General features: G+C 57.3%; 1 protein-coding gene and 1 non-coding gene across 2 annotated transcripts; one reads left to right on the top strand and one right to left on the bottom strand.

The window, feature by feature from the left end:
- The first annotated feature begins 892 nt into the window (after positions 1 to 892).
- Positions 893 to 979, top strand: TRNASTOP-UCA (transfer RNA opal suppressor (anticodon UCA)). The gene has a single exon. It is a non-coding gene; the product is annotated as a tRNA-Sec (tRNA).
- A 2,125-nt stretch (positions 980 to 3,104) lies between these two features.
- FOSB (FosB proto-oncogene, AP-1 transcription factor subunit) lies at positions 3,105 to 9,974 on the bottom strand. The gene is made up of 4 exons (XM_045809455.2): positions 9,274 to 9,974; positions 7,021 to 7,341; positions 6,690 to 6,797; positions 3,105 to 5,762 (listed from the first exon to the last, which is right to left on the bottom strand). The coding sequence occupies exons 1-4, from the start codon at positions 9,397 to 9,399 to the stop codon at positions 5,301 to 5,303; spliced, it is 1,017 nt and encodes a 338-aa protein (XP_045665411.1). The 5' UTR covers positions 9,400 to 9,974; the 3' UTR covers positions 3,105 to 5,300.
- Between the last annotated feature and the right edge of the window lie 738 nt (positions 9,975 to 10,712).

Here is a 10,712-nt window from a genome sequence, read left to right as displayed (position 1 = left end):
TAAGAAGTCAGACACTTAACCAACTGAGCCACCTAGGCACCCCTAAACATAGGCATTTTGTAGGACCATGGAACTTTGACTTTTGCTCTGAGATGGGAGCCCTGTGGTCCAGAACGATAGTGTTGTGAAAGGATCTCTGACTTAGATTATAAAAGGGTCCACCTTCTTTGTAATAACAATTAGGATGGCGCAGGCTTGATTCCCCCAGGCGGATGGGCTGTGAGAACTGGGGTACAGTACTACCTGTTTCTAAGTCTTGGTTTCCTTGGCCATAAAATATGGTCAGAAATTGATGACCTCTAGTGTCTTAAGCTCAGTAGTGACAGGATTTCTGTCATCCCGCTGCCTAGGACAGTGCCTGGGACTGACTTAGTAGGCGCTCGATAAATAGTTGAATGAACGTGGGACTCTGTAGGTCGTTGAAGTTCTACAAAGGAACAGCAGGTGTCGCACTAGCTCTATAACCGCCTACCCCGAGTCTCCGGGGTTGGGCTAAATCAAACTCTAGCAGGAACTCGCTCGCTCGAATTCGGATTTTTTCAGGGAAGGGGCTTCTGAAAGCCGACTTATGACTTTCTCCTCTTAAAAAACAAACTTCTCACTTGGGAAAAGGAGCTTCGGGCCCTTTAACATCTAGAAGCAAGCGGCCCGTCCTCGAACGCCGCTTCCCAGAATGCGCGGCGCTATGCAAATGAAGACGGTTTCAAAAGGGAGGATGATTCATGCCCATGCAAGAAAAAGGTAACATTCTGGACGGATATATGTCGTAGTTGGGGAGAATTTATAGATATCAGAGTCAACAATCTCACACCCTCCCAAATTATGTGACCATAACTGTAAAAAGTTAGCGGGTTTTGAGTTTTATATAGCTGTGTGGGAGCAAGCGAATCTTGCCCGGATGATCCTCAGTGGTCTGGGGTGCAGGCTTCAAACCTGTAGCTGTCTAGCGACAGAGTGGTTCAATTCCACCTTTCGGGCGACTAATTTTGTTTTTTTATATTCCCATCGGACTGGACATTAGAGCGGGTTGTTGGGGAGAACGACCCTCGGGCCAGCGCCTAATAACATCGCTGCGATCCTCTGCTTCACAGCTGAATCTCCGCCACGCGGGTCTCTTTTCCCACGGTTACACTTTCACTGGGAGTATCAAAGATGATCTAAAAGATGATGAAAATCATCCTGGATCTCTCCCCTTCCCTTGCTTATTCTCCCATTCAGTCACTTCCTCACTCATGTATTTAATTACGCATGGACTTATTCATAGGTCAAATAGTCATTCATTCATTCATTCAGTCAGTCATTCAACAAGTATTTGCTTCGTGCCAGGCTTTGGGAACAGTGTTGATCCCAGCCCCCGCCCTGGCCTCATGGTGCTCCCAGTCCAGTGAAGGAGACAAACATTAAACAATCATTAATTACACATTTAATGAACAACTACAAAGGTGGTAACTACTGGGAAGGCAAGTACTGATCTTAGAGGCCATCTAATAGGGAGACCTGAGTTCAGATGTGGTGTCAGGGTGACATGTGGGCAGACACCTGAAGGATGAGAGCGGATGAGCCAACAGAAGGGGGAATATTCCAAGCTAGGGATCAAGGTGGCCCCAATAAACAGCAGCGAGGATGGTGATAACCGCGCCTTCGCTCTGCACTCAGCAGCAGCACGCATAAGCTCCCTGACTCTTCATAGCCCCATTCTGCAGCTGAGAAAACTGAGGTTCATGGAGATGAACCTTTTGTCCAAGGTCACGCAGCTTTGGTAGGCTCAGACCCCTGGCCCATGCTATTTACTCCTGCCCTGTGCTGTCTTTCTGACGGTAGTATTTTACCAAGTTCTGTCTGTTCTGCCTCCTACTGTCTTTTCAATTCCAATCCTCCTTTCTATCTCATAGCCCTGCCCCTGTCCTGGGCTTCCCCAACACATACCAGTGTCCCCACCCTAGACCCCTCCCTGGTCTCCTGCCCCAGTCTTACCCCTTTCTCTGCCAGCTACCTTCCACTTGGTGGTTAAAGAGGTCTTCCTAAAGCACAAGCCCGCCCCTGCCTTTCTTGCTCTCAAAACCTGCCGTGGCTCCCCAGTGCCTGCAAGAAAAGATCTGAATTCTTAGTCTGGAATTTAAGCCTGCAGAATCTGGTCCTTGCTAAACAATTTCTCCACACCTTTTGCTCTGTGAACCTCTAGCTCATTAAATGTATCCATCCCTGTCCCCACCAACAGCTCTTTGCGCTGTGTAATTTTCTATCCCCTTCTATGTCCTCTGTTTAGCCTCCAGGACTCAGCTCAGCCGTCCCTCCTCAAGGAAGTCTTTCCTGACTCCCCGACCAGTTTATGTGCACCCACTGGGCTCTCCCAGCCCCATGGATCCCCCCAACCCTGTGTACTTGAGATCATCCCCGACAGGTCTGTGTCCCTCTCTGGACTGTGAGCCCTCGGAGGGGAGAGCCTGGGGCTGTTTCAGTCCCCGCCATGTCCCCAACACTGCCCAGCACGGGGCTGGGCACACAGTAGGTACTTAGGAAATGTTTCATATTGATTAATAAACTAAGGGAGGCAATATTTTCGGTTCAGTCCATTTTAGGTTGGCCCCTATAGGTTCATAACCCAGAAAATATGGTGGTGGGAAAAGCACAAAAGGAAAGTCCACTTCAGTGTAAAGTGATCCATGTTTTTGTGGTTCATGTGACCCTGAGGACTGACAAATCCTTGCTGATCTTTAGTACTGTGGGATGTGCGTGGTTCAAATTTCTCTACCTTTTCAACCTTCACTCAGGTCATCCTGAACACGCAGGGTCTGGATAAGTTCCTCTGTTGTCAAGAAACCTCCCCAAACCCCCTTTGGCATTTCAGTAGCTCACGCCTACTATTCTGCCTCACCCCCTCGGAGAGGAGGCAGCTCCTGTGGGAGGTCCTCTGACTGCCTAGCCACCTCTGTCCTGTTGTCCTGTTGTCGACTGATTCACAGGTGGGAGTCCCAGAAGGCGCGGTGCGTGTGTACAGCCCCCTCGGCCGATCTGACCTGATTCGCTCCTGCCAAAGGCAGGCAGGGGCCGGGCATCGGGAACAAACAGACCCTACAGCTTGGCAGACTCATATTTAAGAGCTTTTTATTGGCGACAGTGCAGAACCATGGCGGGAGGGTCGTGGCCCAGTGCCAGCCAGCCCCAGCCCCCCAAGGTCAGGTGCAAAATACAAAAAGAATCACAAATACAGCATGGGGGGGGGCGCTTGGGGGATTCAATAAGTTGTGGTCCGGCAGGGGCAGGCCCTGCTCACAGTCTCGCACGCACACCCAGAATCCTTAAAAGATACAGATTGTGAAAGTCTATGATCCCTCAGGCTCGCTCACAGAAATAAAATCTCAGGTCCCCAACAAACCCAGAGTCAGGAGACAGCTGGAGGCTCGGGGACGGTCAGCACAGAGACAGACCGAAAACGACCCGGTGAAAAACAGGCGGTGAAAAACAGGCAGAGAAAAGACGGGGTGGGAGAGACGCTGGAGAAAGAGACGGCCAGAGACTGCCCCAAGCCCCCAGAGGGGCCGAGACGATCAGGAGAGACAGCGAGAGACAGCCAGAGGAAAGAAAGCCTGGAACAGGCTGACTCGAAGTTTCCAGAAGCAGTGGTTCCGATTCCACGGGCACCACTTTGGGGGCCAACGTGACCTAGGCCGACGTTGCAGAAGCGCTCACACACTCACGCGCACACACGCACACACACCCATATATAATATAGTTATTTATACATAATAGATATAAGTGCCTTTCGGAAACCAGGAAAGGGATAAATAGCCACGGGGACGGGAGGCGCGGGACGGGGCACGTGGAATGTTGCCCATGCAGCACAGAAGGCGGCGTGGCCCACCCGAAGTTAAAAAATATCAATCCGCCTCACGAGACGATTCTCGTGAGGTGAAGCACAGGGGAAGGGGGGGTGGGAAGCCCCAACCAAGAATCGGGGCTTGGGGGGCTGCGGCGGGGGAGCTGGGACCGCGGGAGTCCCGCCCCTTCGAGTTTGCCAGTCTGAAAATATTGGGGGTTGGGGGCCAAAGCCTCGGCCTTTAAATCTTCTCCGGAAAAAAAATACTGGGGCAGGGGCCCCCCTGGCAACCTCCCATTGCTCCCTTTCTAGAAAGGATGTAGGGGTGCCACGGGGAGGGAGAAGTTGGCGTCCTAGGCCGGGGTAGGGGGACAGGCCTTAAAGAAAAAGGCCAGGGCTTGGGGCTGGGCGTCCTGAGGACAGAGGCCACGCGGATAGATAACTGTCACCCCCACTCTCGATCCTGTCACCCCTTGAGTCTAACTCACTGTTGAGGGGAGGAAGGAGGCAGCTGGGGAGAGGGGATAGAAAGGCTTTGAGGCGTGGGGGGCACAATCCGCTCCCCCCCGAAGGGTTCAGTCCCACCGGGCTCCCCCTTCCCCCCCCCCCCCCAACAATCCGGCCAACTCGGTTCACAGTATAAAGCACTCCAGCAGGACGGGCATCACAGCGCCCCCTGCTGCCTGAATCAGAGAGGCCCAGCAAGGAAGGCCGGGAGGGAAGGTTGAGCCAGGCTTGGAGGCTTGGGGTAACACTGTAATCAGAAAAGGAGGGCTGGGGGCCGAATTGGGGGGGAGGGGAGCCTTAGAAGGCCAGGAATTCAGATCAGAGCCACTTTTGCTGGGAGGAAGAGGCTGGAGAGTCAGGGAGGGAGGTTCACATTTCAGACTAAGTCTGGGTGGGAGGGAAGGAGATTATCATAAGGGGCATCAACTTCCCTTAAAGGGAGGCTCAATTCCGAGGAGGATCTCACTACGTGGAAATGGATAAATAAGCTAGGGTCGGGGGAGCAGGGAGAACCGGCCTGGTCACCCCCTGAAGGGTGGGTGTGGGCGAGGTCGTGGGGCCATGGTCTGTGGCATTTCCTTGTCGAGCCTCTCTGAAGCAGACTCCAGCCCACCCTGCAGCCCACCACCAGCACCCCTTTCCCTCCGCCCAAAGCGAGGCGCCCCACCGCCCCCCCCACCCATCCCCAGAGCTTGGGTTGAGGTGAAAGGACCAACAGGCAGCTGGGGGCGGGGGTCCATTCCCTCCCCACCCCCTGCCCCCAAAGTCACCAGCTTTCTGGCCTCGCCGGGCCACAGAAACAAGAGGCGGCACAAAACACAAGGAGGTCCTCCTGTCCGATGACAGTGGTCGCAGAGAGTCAGACAGGAGAGGCAGGAAGGCCATACACCCGCTTTGTCTCTTCCCCTCTCTCTCTTCCTCCTCCTCTTCCAAATCTCTCTCCCTTGTGGGTTTGTTTGTTTTGTGTCTAAAGAGTTCACAGAGCAAGAAGGGAGGGCGAGTTCAGGGGGTCGGTGGGCTGGTCACTGCCGCTGGGGCGTTGGGCGCCGGTGAACGCGGAGACCTCCGGGCAGGTGAGGACAAACGAGGAAGTGTACGAAGGGTTAACAACAGGGAAGGGGTCGCCGAGGACTTGAACTTCACTGTGTGTAAAGAGAGAAGCCGTCAGGTTGGGGGGTGCGTCTTGGCTGGTCTGGAAGGGCAGGGGCGGTGGTGGCGGGGGCGGCAGCAGCCAGCTGAAACCATCTTCCTTAGTGGATGCTGACCCCGGCAAATCTCTCACCTCCGCCAGCGGGCCGGGACCCGGCCCCTCTTCGTAGGGGATCTTGCAGCCCGGTTTGTGGGCGACCAGCACAAACTCCAGACGCTCCTTCTCCTTTTGGAGCTCGGCGATCTCCGACTCCAGCTCTGCCTTTTCTTCCTCCAACTGATCTGTCTCCTGAGGTCCGGTCATGGAGGAGAGGGAAGAAGGAGCAAAAGGCCGTGAGCGACTAGAGAAGGTGGGTCAGGGCTAAAACCTTCTCCCTTACCCTTGCTGATGAGGCCCCCGGGGCTGGAAAGCGGCTCCAGATGGAGCGGCGAGACCCCCTGATATGGGGTCCTGATGTGTTATGGGACTGGGGCCAGGGTCTTGCCTTCCGGGAGCCTGTCCCTCCCGCCCCACGTGTTTGGTGGGAACTGAGAAGGGGCCAGGGGTCCATGGAGGGCTCTGGTTGTCAGAGGCGCTCGGAGGTTTGTTAAATGAATGAACAATTGTTCCATGTTTTTAATGCCACCTCTTCCCCGCGGTTACCCTTCCCCCTCTGTCTCCCAGGGAAGAGACCCCGTGGCGCGGGAAAGGAGAGGATTTCTCCGATTTCCTCTAGGGGCAGCAGGTCACCCTGCAGGCACCACTCCCAGACCAAGGTGAGTTGTAAAAAAGGGTAGGGGGCGCCGGCAATTGCCGCCCGCCTGCGGTCTGAGAGGTCTGGGTGCCTGCGGTAAGCAACTGACAACTGACATGGGCTCAAAGCATTTTGCTTCCCAGACTCTCCAGAATGTCAAAGCTAGAAGGAGTCTGGAAGATTCCACGAGGGGTTGAAGAGATGGAGACACCGAGGCAAAAATGGGCTATGGCTTGCCCAAGCCCAAAAGGGAGAAGAAAGGACAGGACCTCTGTGCAGGGTCATAAACCGGGGCTGGCATGGCCGGGGTGGGGGGTGAGGGTCTGTGTGTGCGCCTGGGCTTACCCCGTCTGGCCACACCTGTACCTAGTTCCTCTGGCCTTCAGCCCCGGGGCCAGGGCGCAGGTGGCAAGGGGTGGAGGAGGGGGGAGAGCCCCACTTCGGTGTACCCTCACTACCCCCCCCCCGGGGCCCATGCTCACCGCCTGGAGTCGGTCAGTCAGCTCCCTCCGACGGTTCCTACACTTGGCTGCTGCCAATTTGTTGCGTTCCCGGCGAACCCTCCTCTTCTCCTCCTCCTCCGGAGTCAGCTGAGTAGGAGAGACAGAGGCCATGAGGTTTGGGGACCCGGTGCCGCGCCTCCATCCATCCCAAACCTCCTCTTCTTCCAGAACCCAGTCCTCCCTGACAGTGGCAAGGACGCTAGGGCTTCTGTAGCACTAAGGCCTTGGTGGTCCCTCACCCCACTGGTGAGAAAGTTCCTGCCTCTCTTGCTTCCTACTCCCAGGCCAAGTTGTGATGCCCCTTACTCACCGTCTCCTCTCGGGGTCTCCGAGGCCGGGCTCGGGCCGGGCGGGCAGGCCCAGGTCCACTGGTGGTTCCACTGGTGGAAGGCCCACCGCTGCCACTAGCTCCGCCACTGCTGTAGCCGCTCATGCCCGGCGTGGAGTAACTGGTTCCTGGCATGTCGTAGGGGTCGACGGCTGGGGGCTGGGAGGCCAGTGGTTGCCCCTGGGACTGGGCCATGGAAGAGATGAGGGTGGGTTGCACGAGCCACTGGAGGTCCTGGCTGGTTGTGATCGCGGTGACCGTGGGCACGAAGGAACCGGGCATTTCCCCGAGACCGGCGCACTCCTACGGGGTGACACATACACACACAGGCGTAGACACACAAACAGAGACACCGACACACACACACCCAACACACATACACACACCGACCCCGTGAGTGAGCACAGGGCGAGCGGGTGTGGATGTGTGTGTCACAGGCAAAAAGCCACAACACCCACCCTTCCACTACACCGTGACGCAGTGGTTAATGAGAGGATTTCTGCTCAACTGGCTTCTACCTCCTCCTTCTTCTTCGGGGAAAGGTTGCACGGTTCCAGCGGGTGGTGAATCACACCCCGGGTTGGTGACTCTTAGGTGGGGGGGGTGGGGAGGAGGCTGGACACAGCCGGGTGACAGAACCCCCGGGAAGGAGTCACAGCCACACACACAGCCACAACACCCCACCCCCACCCCAGAGGCAAGGGGAGGGAGAGGGAGAGGCCTTAGGCCAAGCCTTCCTCTACACTCACACACATACACACACCCCTCTGAGCCGGGAGGATGAGCGACTGGAAGGTCCATGAGACCTCCGTGCAGGGGCGGGGGTCTTAGTTAAAAGGGTGTTGGGGGACAGGCTTAGGAGTTTTGAACAACGTTTCAAGTAATTGTCTCTCCACAGAGTGAGACTGACAAGAGACAGGTTACGGTGGACGGACAGGTAGGGAAAAGTGACGATCCGGGCTCCCTCAGACTGCCACGGAGGGAGAACGGTGTAGGTCCCGAGGCCCCGCGCCCAAGCGGCGCTCATCTACCCCCACCCCCAAGTGGAATCCTAGGACTGCTCGGAAGGCTTAACTACTCTCCCAGGGGGCGTGGTGAGGGATGGGCTGGCTCGCTGGCCAATCAGAGTCCTGGAAACCCAGAGGGGGCGGGGCTCCTGGAGACCACCTGGCCGGTTCCCCTTGGGTTAGCGGTTCTAGTCCTGTCTTCCGACACAGCGGAGGGTTTGGGCGTCCGGAACAGAGGGACTGGGACTGTGTCTGTGTGTGCCCGGAGAAGAGGGTGACGGCCACCCATGTCTCCCAAAGAGACCCCGGCACACAGACACCCTCGGCCCCTGAGATCGGAGGGTCCTGATCCCCGCAAGGTCCTGGCGGGCCCATTGGATCGCAGAGGGTTGCTCCTGTCACAACAGGAATCCCCTCGCTCTGCCTTTAGAGGCCCGTAAAAGAGACCCCAGAGCAGAGGAACCACGAGTTCCGGGGACGGAGAGGGGGGAAGGGAACTGCACCCTACAAATAGGAAGGGAAAGTTGATTGGCTATAGTCCGCGCCGCGGCGGCCAATCGGAACGCCGGGCTGCCCCCTCCCTTAGCAACGTGGCCCCGGCGTTCCAAAATAGAACGCTCCGGGACGTCAGGGGCGGGGCGGACGAAGGGGGCGCCGCGCGCCGTGCGTGCCCCGCGTCAGACGGAGGATTCCAGCGCGTCAGCCGTTACGCACGGGTCCCCCGTTACGTCTCCGCGCAGGAGGCGGAGGCAGAGCTTCCAAGCTAGGGTTCGAGGCCAGCTTGCCCGCCGGATCGAGGGCAACCCGATGCCGGAGTAGGCGCTCCGATGGAGAAGGAAAAGGGAGAAGGCTACTGGAAGCTTCCCCGGGATTTTCCCCACCAGCCTAACTGCGCTAGCTTCAGGTTGGGGACCTGAGTCGGGAGCAGTCCCGGAGCAAGCTAAAAGTTCTCAGCACTGCTACCGCATACACGTTGCACTGAACGGAGCATTCTCCCCACCCCCCAAAGCTTACCCCTCTACGTTCCCTCCCTGAGATCCACGCACACCACCAATTGCAAACACGTCCCGACTCTGCAGTTTGCCAAGTGCATGGTGAGCCTATTCCCTCTCAGATTCTGAGTTTTGGTGCGTCTTTATTTGGGGTGGAGGGATTGCTCGCTCCTCCCCGGACTTTAAAAAAAAAACCCAAAAAACATAAAGCAGCACCCCAGCCCTCTAGAACTTACCTGGGAGGCGGCGGCGGTGGGTGGACTGCCGAAGGAGTCCACCGAAGACAGATACTGAGACTCGGCGGAGGGTGAGGAGCTGCACCGGGAGCCGGAGTCGTAGTCTCCGGGGAAAGCTTGAAACATTTCCCTGGGCACAGGGGGGGCCCTGTGACCACGCTGAGGTCGCCGGGAAGCCAAGGCTATGGCCGGGTGGAAAAGAAAGGTGCGAGTCCGGGGTGAGCCGAGCGCGTCCCCAAAGCGCGCTGTCCGAGGAAACTCGGGATGGGGGCAGCGTCCCGCTCCAACAATGGCAAAGTTTCTGTGCAATTCCTCTGCGGTGCCCAGGCCCCCACAAGATGCCGCTGTGCCTCCTGAAAGTCCAGGCTCCGTAGGACCCAGGGGCGTGGGGGGGATCGCTCCCCCAGAGGCGGAAAGCGCTGTCTTGCTGTACAGAATCGGCTTCGGGTGCGGTCTCTTCCACGCGTCCAGCGGGTCCCACGGGGGGAGGGGAGTAATAAAGAAGACTAAAAGAGTAAGTCGCTCCTCCAAAATAAAATGTAGAATTATCTAGAAGAATCCTCCCCAAAACTTTCTCGCCGGAAAAAAAAAAATAAACTGAACTTCACAGCCCCCAAGAAGAACCACAACAATCAAGTCCCCAAGTCCCAGCTCCGCCTGTCCCTGCCGAGGCCGTAGCTCTCAGTCTTATGAATGAACCCCAAAGCCGCCAGCCTGTATTTATATGCCCGGGACCCGCCTCCTTGCTTACGTCACTCGACCCAAGCTCCACAAACTTCCTAAAATCTCCGGCCCTGCTGAACTCAGCCCCGCGCCGTCCGGCAAGAGGTCTGCCCTAGCCTGGATCTGTCCACCCGCATCACCCTCGCTGCCCTGGGGGTCGTGGGGGCTGCGTTCCAGAGCCCTCGGCGGGAGGGGATCCCGGCCCCGCCTCCCAGGAGTTCCTGTGACGCAATTAGCCATATAAGGAGCTCGGCCGGCGCGGCAGAGTGTTTGTTTGGTATCCTAGCAATTACGTCAGAGGGAATCCCTCGCTCGCTCGCGCGCTCACCCCGCGCGCCTGCGGAACCCGCCCGCGCCTGCGCAGTGCCGCGCCGCCCCGGGGGCTGGTATTAATAGGCTCTGAAACTAGCCTGGGGAAGACCCGGCTAAGTGGGTACTTCTCACCTCTGGCAGCCCCTCCCAGTTCTCCCGGTGGAGCAGCGCCCTCACTCAAGAGGAAGGTCAGAACCCCAGAAAGAGACCCTGGCTACTGTTGGTGTAGTCACGTAGGCGGGGAAACTGAGTCCTGAGCGGAGTGGGAGGGGCTGTGATGCTCCGGGTGAAAGTGGAGGTGGGGGTGGAGGCCCTCACGGCCCTAACTTGGGGAAATGTTTTCCCTTTCTGAGCTTCAGCTTCAGTTTTCCCAGTTGTGTCTTGGACCCCGCTGGCCCCGCAGT

Source organism: Ursus americanus, chromosome 21 (assembly GCF_024610735.1).
Source record: "Ursus americanus isolate L20-20 chromosome 21, mUrsAme1.1.p, whole genome shotgun sequence".
NCBI lineage: Eukaryota > Metazoa > Chordata > Mammalia > Carnivora > Ursidae > Ursus > Ursus americanus.
The sequence above is the reverse complement of the archived record's forward strand: the minus strand, read 5'-3'. Positions and strand labels throughout refer to the sequence as shown.

Coding starts and splice junctions, on each gene's coding strand:
- FOSB (XM_045809455.2), bottom strand. CDS start 9,399: ATGTTTCAAGCTTTCCCCGGAGACTACGACTCCGGCTCCCGGTGCAGC. Junction 7,342..9,273: donor CCACCGCCGCCGCCTCCCAG/GTAAGTTCTAGA, acceptor GTCACCCCGTAG/GAGTGCGCCGGTCTCGGGGA. Junction 6,798..7,020: donor GGAGACCCCGAGAGGAGACG/GTGAGTAAGGGG, acceptor TCTCCTACTCAG/CTGACTCCGGAGGAGGAGGA.